General features: G+C 35.3%; 1 protein-coding gene across 4 annotated transcripts in view; it reads left to right on the top strand.

The window, feature by feature from the left end:
- ITGAV (integrin subunit alpha V) overlaps positions 1 to 16,886 on the top strand; it is an 89,591-nt gene that overhangs the window by 39,531 nt on the left and 33,174 nt on the right. For all 4 annotated transcript variants that reach the window (XM_064484635.1, XM_010991746.3, NM_001303572.1 and 1 more), the window contains 8 exon segments: positions 2,366 to 2,457; positions 4,899 to 5,013; positions 9,832 to 9,893; positions 12,047 to 12,092; positions 14,665 to 14,790; positions 15,644 to 15,688; positions 16,466 to 16,509; positions 16,598 to 16,654. In XM_064484635.1, the coding sequence (XP_064340705.1) occupies positions 2,366 to 2,457; positions 4,899 to 5,013; positions 9,832 to 9,893; positions 12,047 to 12,092; positions 14,665 to 14,790; positions 15,644 to 15,688; positions 16,466 to 16,509; positions 16,598 to 16,654 (587 nt within the window).

The raw sequence follows: 16,886 nt of genomic DNA on the forward strand, positions 1-16,886 counted from the left end.
GTCAATTGAATCCACTTCTAGAGGCTAAGCTTCTTTGAAGTTATAGGTCAGGTCCTTTTGGATATAGCATTTTATTTTTACAATATATATTTCTCAAACTGTGCTAGGCTATACTGTAGTAACATTGTATTTACAAACAAATCCCCAAATCTCATTCACTTAAAAAAAGGCTAATTTCTTGCTCATGTCATCATCTTATGTGGGTCATTTGGCTGTTCTTGGTGGTTTAGAAACTTGGACTGAGGCTGCTTCCATCAAGGGACCCCACACCATCTCTTCTTCCAACCTCTTGGATAGGAGAGAGAAAACATGGAGGATTCATACCCATTGTGTGTGTTTGTTTGCTTTGAGTTGACTATTTGATATTTCACGTACAAGTGGTATGATAAGTGTTTGTCTTTCTGTGTCTGGCTTATTTGAACTTAGCATAATGTCTTCTAAATCCATCCATGTTGTTGCACATGGCAGGATTTCCTCTCTTTTTTCAAGACCGAACAATATTCCATTTTATTTATATACCACATTTTTTTCTTTTTTTATTCATTCGACCATAGACAATTAGGTTGCTTCCATATCTTGACTATTGTGAATAATGCTGCAATGAACATGGGAGTACAGATATCTCTCCAAGATAGTGGTATCATTTCCTTCAGATATATACCTAGAAGTGGGATTGCTGAATCATACCATAGTTCTTATCTTTAGCTTCTTGAGTAACCTCCATACTGTTTTCCATAATTGCTGCACCGATTTACATTGTTAGCCAACAGTGTGTAAAGGCTCCCTTTTCTCCACATCTTCTGATAATAGCCTTCTTAACTGGTGTGAGATAATATCTTACTGTGGTTTTGATTTGCATTTCCTTGATGACTAGTGAACTTATATCTGTTCTTAACTGACTTGAACTGGAAGAGATACTTGCCACTTCTGGTCTTAGCTTATTGACAGGAAGGAGTTACGTGGCTCTAACCTAACTATGGGAGAGTGGGAAATTTAAGGGATCATGTCGACTGTTAGGTGACCTGTAGGTCACTGATGTGTATTGTTTCTAGTGGGGACAGCACGTGAACATAGGCTTCAAGGGCAAGCCAACCACTGTTGGGAAACCTTGGTTTACAAAGTAACAGGCATGTAGTAGCTAGTTTATTTCTCCTTTACTAATAAAAGGTGTCTTTGTGGCCACTGACAAAGAACAGTGGTATTTAGAGTACAGATAGAGAGAGGCCTTTGGAGATTGATACATTAAAAAAATTTTTTTTCAAAACAATGAAGTACAAAGACGAGTACAATGAAATGTTATCCCCTTCTCCTTTCCTATAAGACCTCTGGTATTATTGAAATGTTCATTAATTATAACTCTCTAATTGGTCTTAAGTCTTCAGAGTATAATTGAGTAACCCGTAAGCACTACCTTAGATGGGTGAATTTAGGGAGCAGATTTAACCAAACCTTTTGGTGATATTAACATGTTGGCTGGCATTCTTAAATTGACACTAATCTGATGTAGTAGTCCAATATAGTTATTAAAATATGTGTTTATAAAAATATAATTAAAATATAAAATAATAAAAATATGTGTTTATGAATAATATAATATGAAATATGTGTTTGTAAGGAATTATAAATAGATTTAAAGAGGAACAGACTAGACTTTAAAAATAGTCTCTCCTCCCCAAAATACTTTATGCATGTATTTCTGTAATTATTTCATTAACCAGATCAAGAGCTTTTTCATGGAAAAGATTTCTATCTTTTTCTTTTTAAATCAACAGTGCTTTATGTGAGTGCCTGGTGTATCAGGAATGGTTTTCTTAGTAATGTCGGCTGAAAAATAAATGTTTGCATGTAGTGTGCCAAATCTGATTGTTTTTCTTACCAGCCTAATCATGTCCCCTGGATTCTGACTCTTGTGTTATAATGTCATTAGCAAGGTCTTAGTCTTTTACTTAAGTCTTCTATTACTGGTGTTCTGCAAATGTGTTTCATAGCCTTCCATTTTCAGAAATATCTCTGGTCATAGAAGTTTTGGGAGTATAGAAGGTAGTCATAAATACTCATTTAATAGTTAATTATCTTACAATTTAGCAACTAGAAAACTTCACTTAATTTTTCATATCCACATTATGATAACGGATAGGGTTAATAACAAATCCGAGACACTTCTAAGTCATCCTGTATTTTATTTTTCTAATTAGTTGGAAGTCCTTAATGTGTATAAGGTATGTGAGATAAATAGCTAGGGTAGTATTTGATTAGTCAAAGGCACACTATTTGTAAATCTGACTGGATTGAAATAAACTTTGTTATACTAAGAAAGTATATTTTGCTTCTCACCCTTCACATGTTTTTTTTTTTTTTTTTTCAGGCAATAGAGATTATGCCAAGGATGATCCATTGGAGTTCAAGTCCCATCAGTGGTTTGGAGCATCTGTGAGGTCAAAACAGGATAAAATTTTGGTAAGCGTTTTGGATATTTATTCATAGGTTAGGTTTAGTCAATATATGTGAAAACACAGGACGTTCCATGGTTAAAAGCTGATAATAACAGTCAGTGTGCTCAGGCAGAGGGTATCATCAGACAGCATAGCTGTGATCGAAGGCCACCCCTTCTGAGGATACCATCTCTCTCACCCTTCACAGGCTTGGCTTTGGCAGCTTTCACCTTCATTCCTACCGTGTCTACTTTTTCTGCCCCACTTGCTAGTTCCCGTCAGTTTGTTTCTCTCGAGCTAGATTTAGGAATAATTTGCCTCTGGTCAATCAAATGCCCTAGTGCCTCCTCTCCTTACAAATAAAGCACCACTGCCTTCGCCCCGTCTTCCCCTTTGCCACAGCCCCCTTCCTTTGCTCCCCCTTTCAAAGATGTGTTGAAAGTGTTTTCTGTGGTAACCACCTGCACTACCTCACTTCACATCCTCTTCCCAGCCCCGCCAGTCAGGCTCGGGTCATGGCCAAGGTCACCTGTGACTTTCAGGTTAAGAATATTTTTCTTGCCTCCTCAGCACCATTCCACACAGTCATTTGACCCATTCTTTCTGAAATACTTTTCTTTCCTTGGCTCCTGGGACACTGTTCCTTTCTGGTTTCCCCCTTCTCCCTGGTTGCTCCTTTGCAGTCTCCTTTAATAGCTCCACTTTGCCCAGTTTCTAAATGCTAGTCATCTCTGGCCTTTGTTGTGGGCCCCTGCCTTCTTAAACTACATCTTTTACCTAGCTGCTCCTATCCTGTCCTGTGACAGTGAATACTATCTTTCTGTCATCATCCCCAAATCTGTATTTCTACCTCTTCACTCTCCTGGGATCTTTAAAGTCATATTTCCCAACTACCTATTTGGCATTTCCATTTGAATAGCTCATATGTTACTCATATAGACTCACGTGGACCAAAATAGAACTGTTCTCCTTCATCATAAAGGAAAAACCACAAAAATAACTGTTTCCATCTAAAACTTCCCCATCTTAGAGGCATTACTCTCTACCCCATCCATCAGCAGGCCCTGTCAATTCTTCCTCCAGCTTCCAGAATATATCCCACAGGCATTGATAAATCATCATCTCCACACTTTCTGTGTGTCCCAAGCCCTCATCGTTACCCACCTGGGCCAGGTGAGTGCGGTGCAGTGCAATGGGTCATCTCTCTGCTTCCTCTCTTGCCCCAGCTACAATCTGCTCTTTATAGAAGGACCAGAGTGAACCAGAGCATTTCATCGTCTTGATTAAAACAGTCAAGCAGCTTTTCATCACCCTCAGAGTAAAATTCACATGCTGATCCTGGTGGCTTTGATAAGCATCTCCATAATCTGGTCACTGGCTGCTGTCTCTCCACCTTACGTGTGTAGCTACACTGGTCTTTTTATTCCTTCCATGCCATGTCATTTCAGGTGGCACCTTAGTGTTTGCCCCTCTGCCCATGTTAATGCTCATCTTGTTGCATTTCATGTGGGCTGGCTCCTTGTCATTCTGATTTCAGCTCTAATTTCATTTCCTCAGAGAGCCCTTCCCTATTTTAATTACCTGCATAGTATTTATTATGGTCTTTCTTTTTCCTTTTGATTGTAGGGCATCAGGGAAGGATTTGTTTAGGAAGTGAAATTTCAGCAGAATTTTAAAGGATGTGTCAAATTTTAGCCAGTGGAGGTGAAGGGAGGGGTTGGGAGTGGTGGCATTCGAGGCAGAAAGAGGTACAAAGAAGCGAAACTGAGTGGAAGCTGCAAATAATCCACCCTGAAACTTCAAGTACGTGCAGAGAAGTAGCCGTGATTCCTTACTTTCAGTTTTTAGGGTAAATGTAAAATAACCCAATGTTGTCTTCAGTGCTTGTATTATAATGTTTTGCTTCAAAGGATATAATGGAAAAATTCATTGACCTTTTTCCCCAGCAAATTAAATCATTACAGTTTGTTAGATCACTTTGCTATTAAAACATGCATTCAACCACTTATACATGGTATTGAAATCTGTAACTCTGAAAGCAAAATAAGTCAATAAGCATTGCATTTTTTTTTTACTCTCTTCTTACTTAATAAGCTATTTTCTTTATAATTTAGAGGTATATTCTGCATGCATGAGAGTGTTATTTAGTTAAAATGTTGATTAGGATCTGTGACCTTCAGCTTAGCACCTAACATCGAGAAAGGTGCTACACGAAATAATGACTTGCTAACTATTTTGGAAAAAAATACCTAGACTACAAATATGGACTTCAGAAGAATGTGAGAAGAGTACATTTAAAATTTTTATCCACTACTGTGGTAAGAAATTGAAGGTAGAGGATAGGTTTGATTGATTTTTATTAATGCTTTTAGAGGGATTTTGTAATCTGGGTAGTATAGATTGTCTGAAACATTGATTTTTTTTTCAGAGAATTTTTATGTCACGGACTACCCCCTTTGATTTCAGGCCTGTGCCCCCCTGTACCACTGGAGGACGGAAATGAAACAGGAGAGAGAACCTGTTGGAACATGCTTTCTTCAGGATGGAACAAAGACTGTTGAGTATGCTCCATGCAGATCAAGTATGTAAAGAAGTTGTCCCAGCTTTTAGAAAGAGTGCTGGGAAGCCTAGGTTCTTAAAAGTGTGTGTGTGTGTGTGTGTGTGTGTGTGTGTGTGTGTGTGTGTTTAAAAATTTGTAGACATACTGTGATATTTGATGACAGCAACATGAAAACAGTCTAATCATGTAAAGAAGTTGTGAATATGCAGTCAACAGGCTTGTCTCCCCAAGAACTATTTTTCATCTTCCTTGGTCAGCAGTAATTATATTTGATGGAAACCTGCATTTTTAGTTACTATTAGTTTAAAAGATGCTCTCTTGGGCTTCTCTAACAGAGATGCAGGCCCCACAGTGATTCTGATTCAGCAGGTCTGAGTGAGGCCTGGCCACCTGCATTTGTAACGAACTCTACAAGGTAATTCTGATGGCTACCAAAATTTGGGAAATACAGCTTCCTATTAATAATGATGCTAAAAGTAAAAAATTATGTTTTAAAAGAGCCAGATTTTCTGTAGGAAGGTGAAACATTGGGCTCAGGAGTCTGAGTCTGAATTTCCCTGCTTTGAATCAGTTTCTTTGTCAGTCTGTTACCTACTCTTCTTGATGCTCTGAAAGATCTCAGCCTGTTCTCTAATATTATTTGAAATTTCAAATGAAATTGATATTGTGACTAAAGATGATTTTGAGCACTTATAATTTTGATTATACTTTTCCAAACTCGTTTCTTTTTCCTTCTTGGAGATGGCATTCCTTTTGCTTCTCCACCATGGTTGAATTGGCCACCACTCCAGATCCTCTTTATATCAGAAACATAAAAACAGCCCATTGAAATGCCATGTAGTGTTTATGCCTACAGCACTTTTTCTGTTCTGCTGGTTTCCAGATAGTGTAGTAGAGAGAACTAATAACAAAAGTACATGTGTAAGACTCTTACTGCTGGATTCTTTTTTTTGCGTGTTAGGTGACCTGTGACACCAGGTCAAATGATCTATTTAGTCCTCCAAATTCTAAGCAGTTGAACCTCTGAGAAATTGCAAATGGTATCATTAAATATTGATTTTTTAGCCCACTGCCTTGGCCCTACTTGTTGTAAGTAGGAGGCAAACATGAAAAGAATGATATGTACCCCGAACCACATTGTTTATTAGGGTCGATCAGAAAGCACACTCTGCACATGACGGAGGAGGTGGGCAGCTTTATCCTCAGTGCGTGGCTCCATCTGTATCATCACCTTTATGTTGGTGTTTTGGTCATAGTACTGTTGTCTTTGGTGGCATGTGGAAAATGTGAGGACTAAATGTGTGTTTTTAATTTCTGTATTGCAAAAATGTTCCAGTTGTGAGAGGATAATTTCGTAGCTCTGCAGAATGAGCTAACCCTTGTGTGCCAGGCTTGTAACTTACTGTTTATATGATGGACACACCCGTAAAATCTCCCTTATTCTCATCTAATACATGTGGGAACTGAGATCCAGACAGTTGAAGTCATTTTTTTCCCTGCATCTTATGGTACTGAGTGATCTAATGAGGGTTTAAACCCAGGGCTGTCTTATTCCAAAGGAACCTTTTCCCTGTATCACTAACAAGAGAAAATGTTTTCCATTTCAATTCCCTCTGTATTAAGCACAGCTTTTCTACAAAGAATATACTCTGCTTTCACAAGTACAGATTTGGATAATTCCTGATGTGTACGAGGACCCTCCAGAAAACCAGCATCTGATGATGATGATCTCTTGAGGGTATACTGCCATTTTCGGCCAGTAGTTTTCGTCATTTTGTCTCTGCAGTAACAACCAGTTCTTTCCTTCATGTGTATTTAAAGGATTAAGGCAGTGTTTGCACAGGGTAGCTACTACATAGTGCTTTCACTTATTTACTTTGGAAACAGACTTTAACCTTATTTTCTTAAGTAGTTAACATCCAAATCAGATCTGCAAACTGTGACTTGTGAGCCTGGTTTGTACATAAAGTTTTATTGCAACACATCCACGCCCATTTGTTTACATTTTGTCTCTAAAGGGATGTTGAGTCCTTGCCACAGAGACTAAATGGCCTCTAAGCCTGAAACATTTTCTATGTGGCCCTTTACAGAATAAGTTTGTCGATCCCTGCTCTAGGTAATAAACCTCAAATATTAGAAAAAGCACAATGAACAATCTCAAAAAAAATCGAAAGGAATGTCTTTCTTCCTAATAAGTCTGGCTTTGGGGATCCCTGGATCATTGTATGTACTTTTTGGCCCAACCTTTGAAATGTTAAGCTACCTGGAGGCCCACATTACAAGGGGCAGCCTGCCCTGGGAAGAACACTCAGAAGTGGGAATCTGAGCCTGGGTTCTGTTCTCACACCCTGAGACAGCCTGCCTGTAGTCGTGGGTGAGATTCATCATTGGTAAAACCCTGATTTGGACAAGAGACTTCAGAGTTGCAATTTTTGTATTTTGTGTCTTTGTCGTAGTTCAGTGAATTATGCAACCCAAAGACTGATTTTACACGAGGATGCCAGTTGTGTAGGGCTACATTGCTAGCTTCTTGATAACTTGGCTTGCTTGGGTGCTGGTAGTTTGTGGGGTTTTTTGCTGCTGCTGCTGTTGTTGTTGTTGTTCACTTGTTTGTTTATTTGCTTTCACTTTTAGCATGACCTGTGTGGACCTGTGGCGCTTGGCTGTCTGTAAGCCCTTACCTTATTCCTGATTGTGTTTGCTTCTGGCTTTTCATAACTGTGCCTGTGACTGTTCCTGGCATTACACAACAGACTGAATGTCTTTCTGTTCTAAAAGGGCCTGAACCACAAATCATATGACTTAAATACTCTTTCGGCTTCATGCTCAGACTGAGTGTTTTGTTCCTTTTGTCTGCTTTCTGATGATAATATTATTTGTATATAGATTTTTCTATTATGATTTCTAGTTGCTTTGCCTTCCCCTTAATGGTTACTCAGGGAATTATAAGTACACGGCTGGTTTGAGAGCGTGCTGCCTAGTGGTGTGGATACTTCTCAGCTCAGATCCACTCTCTTTTATGTACTAGCTGGTTGACCATGGTCAAGTTCCTTAATTGCCATGAGCCTTAGTTTCCTTTTATGTAAACTGTGAATAATAATAGTATCTCTCATAAGATTGCTCTATAGATTTTAAAAGATTTTAAATGTTTAAGCACAGTAGTGGGCTCACGGTAAGGGCTTAATAAACATTAGCTCTTTTACTGTCATAATAAATAATATTATTTATAATGTTGTCAGGCTTAGCAAGTGGGAGAAATAAAATAAATAAAAATAGATAAAATAAATAAACAGAAATAAAAACAAAAGCCTTTACTGAAATACATTATAGTCAATATAAAATTCTTTACATAGGCATAAACACTTCAATCTGTACCTATTTAAAATTTTAAAGGGCAGTCATGTTTTCTAGCTGGATGTTCTGGGAAACCAAATAAAGTAGATAATTGTACTGTATGGTAATCAAAAAAGGATGTCTTTATAAATAGCTTGAAATAGTTCCTCAGATGCAACTTGAATAAAGGAAATAAACAGCTGACTTGAGGTCAGAGCAGAATTCCTTAGTATGATTCACTAGTCACTGGAAACCCCAGCCCCACATTTTCCCATTCTCTCTTGGTTAGGAAAATTTACATCGGGGTAGCATTATACTCTTGAGACCATTTTCATTTAAAAAATTCTAAATTTAGACATTAAGTGTGTAATTGTGGGGTTCAAAATTTTTGATGGGAGTATTTGACAAAAATTCTTGCAAGTTGTCCTTATAACTGGAAATGGATATTTTTGGTTCCTGTATTTGGGTGGCAAATACAGGAATACTATAGCGTAATTATTTAAATATTGTAATACTGACTACAAGAATTCCTTGATGATTGAAGAGTAGCTGTTTTTCATTGTTCTTTATTGTTCTCGAAACAAAACAAGGGCAAGTCTTCAGGTTCATCCTTACCTCTGTTCTAGGTACAGTGTTACCCATGATTAGAGTCAATTTAAATCAACTGGCTACTAATAATTAGCCAATTTAATAATTAGCTAATTGTTCCCTTTTGTGAGAACTACAAAAAAGTGACAATAAAAGTAAAATGACTGAATCTGTTATCATGTGGAAAATACTTTAAAATGTCATATTTTAAAAAGTTCACTTTCATTAAACCCCTCTTGTAAATATGCTGTGAGGGTAGTTTTCATATTTTGCTCTTTGCAGAGCCTTGAATTAAGGTCTGGCCATCTCCCCAAATTCTGAACTACATTTTTTACAGATTTGTTGTCGTCGCTGTTGGCTATAAGTGTATGTATAGGAAATGTACGTGTCAAGAATGCAGGTATCTCTTCATTAGTATTTGTAATAACTTAGCGGAGACCTAGCAACTGTAGGGGAATAATTGTAAGAAATAAAAATTTCAGATTGGAGCTTCTAACTTGAAGATGACAACTAGAAATTGTTTTATGAAATCAAAGTAGTGGGTCATAACCAGTAATTTTTAAAAGAATGGAATGAACTATAATGTGCGTATGCTGGGTTGTGTGGGCTGTGATATAAACTATAATCTCGTTGTGGGTTGGAAATCCACCACCCAAGGTGATCTTTCTGTTCCCTGGTGACTGATCCAAGTACCTTCATCGCTCTCTGTTGCTGTATCTGATTAACGGGTGCTGATAAACACGCAAACTAACTTTTGTAGAAGGTGGTGATAATGCATCAAGTGCCTGAGTGAATGAACACTCTCAGAAACTAGTACGTTAACGTACAGTTACAGTGATTTCAGATTTTTCTCATGTTTTGTTTTGTGTTATTTGTTTGTTTTTGGGTTTGTGTATATTTCCAATCTTTTTATTTTAGAAAATATTGATGCTGATGGACAGGGATTTTGTCAAGGAGGATTCAGCATTGATTTTACTAAAGTAAGTTCTCATTTAAGACTGAATGAGATTCAGATCTACCTTATTATCTAAACCATGATTAAAAATTAACTGGTTAATACTTCAGCTTCTCTGTAACTATTACCTATTTTATGAAAACAGTGAATAAAAATGACCCATGCATTTTCATATCCTTTGCCTTATGCTATTCTCTCCCTAGGAGACATTATTTATATGAAATAGACATCAAAATGGGACGAAGGACAGTGGAAAATCTCCTAAATATAAGATACATAACTATTATGACTTAATATTAACATTTCTAGTTGGATAATTATAGAGTATTAAAGCTTTCTATCTTTGAAATTGAACTTTCACAAAAGCTATCAATGAGAGCTTTATTACAAAATTATGATTTAGTTACCTAAAATTTGAAAAACACGCATGTTTGCTGAATATTATATGCCTACAGGCACCAGGTAAAGCTGAAACAATCTAATTATTGTAAGAAATCTCATATGCAGGGCTTTGTATACTTTTAACTAAGCTAATTTGCTCTCCAGAGTTGATAGTTTTTTATCAATTTTTCTTAAGAATTTCATTTATATTTTCAAAGGAAGTTTTTCTTGAGTACTTTTCTTTATATAATTTTCTTTTGTATGTGTTTTTTTTTTCTTTTGGTGGGATTTAGGAATACTTAAATATCAAATTGGAAATATTAATTACTCCTAGAGAAGTCTGAAAAATACATTGCTTAATTAAAAGTAGAGCTTCCTTAGAAAATACAAGCAGAAGTATCTTAAATTTATTAAAACAACAAAAACTAAAATCATGTGATTCAGAAAAATTAATGAAGTATTTTCATATTTTTTATTTGTGTTTTATCTTTATTAACAATTTTTTCTAGATTAAGAACTGCTAATTATAGTTAACTCTCCTTACTAATTAACTGATTTTAATTCACTCAATTTGAAATTCATAATTACACATAATGTAAGGAAATGTAAGGAAACAGAAACAAAGGGAGTTAAAGAATATTTATAAATGTTAGGTTTAAACTTGGATGATATATTTTTAAATAGGTTTTGTATTAAAACAAAAAGTGTCCTTGTTTTCTGTACCTATCCCTGTACAACTGTGACCTCAGGAATAGTCCCATGCCATGAATAGGTTTTGTATTAAAACAAAAAGTGTCCATGTTTTCTGTACCTATCCTTGTACAACTGTGACCTCAGGAATAGTCCCATGCCATGAATGGACATCACTAAATTAACTGTTTGCTCTCTTCAGCTCATTTCTGAAAAATGGTGTCATTTTAAAGCAGACAACTTAGAAATGTCTTTTTCTTTTCTTTTTTTAAATTCTACTGTGGAGAGTAATTAGATCTATATATATATTTTTTTTGATGGAGGTACTGGGGGTTGAACCCATGACCTTGTGCATGGTGGGCATGCGCTTTACCACCGCACTATACCCTCCCCCTAGGAAATGTCTTTTACAGAGCCAGTGCAAGGGATTATTGAAAGCTTGAAAGGCTGTATGCCCATTTGGACTGAGAAAATTTTTTTCTTACCTCCAGCAAGAAGAAAGTTTTAAAATATTATGCTTAAACACTAACTACCTTGAGTTAGATACCTATAATTTGTTACAAATACAAGAAATGCTAATTGAGTGTAATTTGTGTATATAATATGCCCTTAAAAATTTAGCCTCTAACCTCACGTATGTTTAGATCTGCAATCACTAAAAATGTTCATTTAGCTGAAACATTTTTAGTGATTACTAGAAAGAAAATTTGCCTATGTAGTCACAAATGTAATAGACAAAATTAAGAAGTGACTTTTTTTTCCTTAATGTAACCCAGTAATACTTGCTGGTAGTACTTCATACCAAGTGTGTGAAGCAGCCAAGGTCCATAGAATCTGTGTATATATGTTTGGACATTTTCATGTAGTAAATATGTGTATTATGACCTTCCTTTTTGGTTTTTATTGTATCATGTTTTAGAAAAGGTACAGTGAAAATTATGAAACTGAGTTAGATGAGTTTGAGATTAATGATTTTGTTTGCTTTAATATATATGTTATATATATACACATATGTATATGTAGCTTTTATGTTTATTACTTTGCTTTCAGTTTATAAAGCTACCTGTTTTAAAATAATGTATCTTTTTGTTGTTTGATTTAATCTAGGCTGACAGAGTACTTCTTGGTGGTCCTGGTAGCTTTTATTGGCAAGGTAGGTTAATCTTAAAATTACCCAATAACTCTGCTTTAGACTCACCTGACTTACCATGTGCCTATGAGATGTTTCAAATTATTTAAAGAAAGAAATGAAAAAATACAATTTAAATGTATAATCATTATCTGTATACAATATTTTTTTAAAAGACTATAACATCATATACACAAAATAACATATTATGATATATAATGTCTATTATATATATATTCCTTGTAGAAAATAAACTGAATATTTAAAAAGTAAATTATAAAGTAATTTAAAATAATTAATTTTTATTGTTTGTGGTATATACTTCTCCATCTCTGTACTTTAGATGAAGTGATGTAATTAAGCATTAAGAAGTGTGTGAAATTGATCTGTAATAGATAAATTGTGGCCTTCCAAAAGCTCATGGTTTTAAAAGTAATTTGAATTTGCTCATTAGAATAGTTAAATCATTATTTTCTCGTTAATCACTGACATCAAGAATGATTTCTTTGTGTTTGGGGTTTTAAAAGAGAATCTTTTTAGGTTTCAAAAGAATATATTAAACTGGCATTGATGACATGTAAAGATTAAACACTACATTTTTTAGTCATTCTTGGAGGCCTAATAAAATTACCATTTGAACAAATGTATAACAGATCATTATTTGCTGACAGATTGAAAGTAGGTAACTGTATCTGTTTATTTGCTTACTTTATGTTTCTTTATCATTAGATACACACAATTATTTATTTAGTCAGTGTATCTATATGTTTATTTTCTGCTAAAAAGTCCAGTTTACCAGGTCAGAACTCTTGTTTTTTGGCCTTCTGATATTCAAGCATTGTCAGTATTTGTACGAACTGGAAAACCTATGACTATATTGATTTGCAAGTACTTCCTGATTCTGAATTTTACATCTGTATTCTGCACTATGCTTTTTTTACTTGCTTCTTTGTAGGAAAACCTATGCTTTTGCTTCAGAGAAAGGGAAACTAAAGAAGCAGATTTACTGAAGGAGAATAGGATGGAAGGAAAATGGGAAGGAATGAGAAATGGGAATAAGTAAAAAGCTGAAAGAGATGGCAAAGGAGAAAATGAAAAGAGAAAAATCAGGCAAAGACGGGGATCAGCATGACAGACATACTAACTAAAATGGACAATTCTGGATTTATATGAATTATACATCCACTGAAAAACTGAGATGACTTGGGAAAATTATACTTGTTTTACAGTTTTACAATAAAAACAAAAACAGTGGCTCTAATTGCATATGAGAGAATAGATATCAATACTTTCTAGTTAGATACAAAATGTGGATTTATTTTTCTTCTTGACTTTTAGGTTATGTCATTCAGTGGAAGGGAGGGAAGGGTCTGAAAAGCGTGTGTGGGAATCAAAGATAGATTTTTGTGTTTCTCAGTCAGGACTCCTTATTAACTTTGCCTCCTTAAAAGAAGCAGCTGTTAACATGTTTAATCAACTTCTTTTGATACCTTGAGTATTGCCCAATGTCTGTATGCATTCGTACTTACGATAAATTAGGATAGGTACTTAATATTCTGTTCGTTGGAGATCTGCTGTAAATGGCATATAATATATACCTTAAAACTCAGTGACTGGGCAGAGACTATTTTGTTTAATAAGAATAAAATCAGCAGATTTCTCCCTGAATAGATAAGACGTTACGATGAATTTTTCCATAGGTCTCAGAATTACCTCTGTAAGGTTAGAGAAAATGGTAATGATGTTTTATTCCAAAGGGATGATAAATTTTCCTGTGTTCCTTGATTCAAGAAATAGTTAATGAATCCCTCCTACATACTGGGTCTTGTTTAGGCACAGAGGAAAAAGTAGTGACACAGACAGAAAGTGTTTTCTGCCCAACAGACTCAACTTGTGTGACTAGAAACATTCGAACAAGATTGAAACCTTTGGCTATTATGATTTTCCTTCTGAAAAAGCAGAAATGAAGAAATTATTTTCCATATGTTATGGAGATGGCATTTGATAAATCAGCCCACCTTTTTTGGGGCAGGGAGGCCATCTGATTTTTCTGTAGTTGTCTGAATTTCCTGTGTACTTAATAACTTAAGATTTTGAAGAAAAATGAACCCATGCGTTCAGGCTGCTTTGTAAAGGTGTCCAAATAACTCATTTAAAAAAAAAAACCAGTTTAACCAATTTTCCTTATTATAAAGGTAAAAGTAACTGTTTCAGTAGATTTTTCAAGTTCTAATAGATTGGGTTGGGAAACGACCCTTGATTTTATGATTCCATTTATTTAACATTGATTTTTTTTTAAGTGACTTAAAACAAATTCAATGTTCATAAATTTTTGTTTATTAGAAGAGACTAATTTTGAGTGCTAGCTTGAATAGAAATAATCGTGACTTAAAAAATAATTAAGTGTCAGATTTAGCATTATGAAGAAGAGTTATTTGAGGCTGGTAATTAGAAAATCTATACCTAATCTCTTTTCTTTGATGCAGGTGCTATTGTCTGAATCATAAAATTCCCATTAGAAAATTATCATTTATTTTATATATCTTTTTAGGTCAACTCATTTCAAATTATCATTTATTTTTTATATTTCTTCCAGGTCAGCTCATTTCGGATCAAGTAGCAGAAATTGTATCTAAATATGACCCTAAAGTTTACAGCATCAAGTATAATAACCAGTTAGCAACTCGGACTGCACAAGCAATTTTTGATGACAGTTATTTGGGTAGGTAAAATCAAAATACAGATTCATTTTCTGGAGTTGTGGTAGATTTGTCCTGTATTTGCATAAGCTACCTTAAGTAGGAAAATCTTTTACGTGAAATAGATGAACATTTTCTTAAAATATGAGGAATATAGAATTTCAGATTGTTGTTGAGTACTTGGGTTATGTTGTGTTTTAACAAAAATTGAAAAGCATGATTTTTACACAGTGATAATAATAATAGAGCTTTGAGGTATGCTTACTGCATCGTGGGCATTGTTCTGAGTACTTAATCTGTACTAACTCATTTACTCCTCCAAGTAAGTCTATGAAAGTGTACTGTTATTACTCCCATTTTATAGATAAAGTGAGGCCCAGAGAGGCAAATAATTTGCCTAAAGTCCCTCACTTATAACTTGCTGTTCTGAGATTTGAACCCAGGCAGTCTGACTCCTGAACTTTTTCTTATTCACTGTCTTAAACTATGGTTTTGGTCTTTGGGGTTTATTAACTTCAGTTCTCTCTCTTTAAATTTCTCTTATTCATTAAACCAAGTATACGTGACAGGAATAGTATTTTGCTGATTGAAAAAATTGTTATTTGTTGCTCCTTTATGATGCATTGCGTTTACCCTGTTTTTAACTGACTCCTTTGTAAAGCCGATAAGACATTCTTGTTTTTCTAACTGAGATATATACCATTTGGGTATTTAACTCCATTATCATACAGATATGACTCTATTATCCTTAGGGGACAAAATATTATATAATTAAAGGAACTAGTTGACGATACTTTCTGGGAAAGCTCAGGCAGCACGGATGCGGAAGATAACCAGTCCTGCCCTGACAGTGTTTTACCTTTGGTTCCCCTTTAGGTTACTCAGTGGCCGTCGGAGATTTCAACGGTGATGGCGTAGATGGTATGATACCCTTGAACTATATTTAGTCCTTTTTTTAAAAAACTTAGACTAAGCTTTTGAAATAAGTGGCATTGAAAATTTCACCAACTCAAGATTTTTTTTTTTTTTTTTTTTGAAATTGACCTTGGTCTGTAGTAAAGTTTCTCCAGCAGCCAAGGCGGCTGGGGCTGCAGTGGCCTCCCGTCTATTCCCTTCCAGCCCGCGACACTTAGGGTTATTTCTCCAGCTCCTTCCTTCTTGCTTTTCAGCAGCTTGAGTTCTCCTGGAGAGATACAGTTTAGTAGTTTCTTTGTTCTTCAGGCACAAAGTTTGTAGCCTTCTGGACTCTGTCTGTAAGGCCGTTACTCATCCTCTGTCTGTCTTTCCATCTTTCCTGAGAGCCCACTCTGGGGATCCTGGACTTTACCTGACTTTGGTCACATCTCTGTGCCACTGCTGCCTCTACCCTCTTTCACTTTGCTCTGTATTATCTTTCTTTACTGTACATGCAGCTTGTCTTCATTCTTAAGCCCTTTTCTCTTGCCCGTTCTCTTTAACAAGATTGCAGATACCTTGAGGGCACACATGCATTTATTTTAGGTCCTCAACAATCTATATTTTGTAAAGATTTGTTTTAGTGGTTAAAAAATGCTAGGGTCATTTATCATAGACTATCAAGTTTTTAGAATCTCTTATTGTCTACTGAAATAACAAAACAAAGCTTTCCCACATTGTCACTTGCTCCTGCAGTTTCCAATACTGGTCTTAAAAATAAGTAATTCAGTTTTTTCTTTTCAGACTTTGTTTCAGGAGTTCCGAGAGCAGCGAGGACTTTGGGGATGGTAGGAAAGTTTAAAGGTGTTTTCTAAAAAAATCTCTGGGTTATTTTATATTTTTCTCTATTTCATATGCTTTGTTTTTCCTTCACAGGTGTATATTTATGACGGGAAAAACATGTCCTCTTTACATAATTTTACTGGTGAGCAGGTATGCTTTTAAAGTGTTTTTTTTCTCCCTCCAGTGTTTTTTGACACTGGCACTTCCTAATGTCTTTAAAACTTTTCTTGGTAATATTCTCATGGTTTAGTATTCAATATGTAACAACTTTTGGTTTAATATTTGACATAGATATAAAATAGGCTTTAAATATTTCATTTTTGTTTTAACCAAAGTGATTTGTTTAAGTAAAGACTTGTAATTGCCATAATAGCTTGGATTT

This window comes from Camelus dromedarius, chromosome 4 (assembly GCF_036321535.1).
Source record: "Camelus dromedarius isolate mCamDro1 chromosome 4, mCamDro1.pat, whole genome shotgun sequence".
Taxonomy (NCBI): Eukaryota; Metazoa; Chordata; class Mammalia; order Artiodactyla; family Camelidae; genus Camelus; species Camelus dromedarius.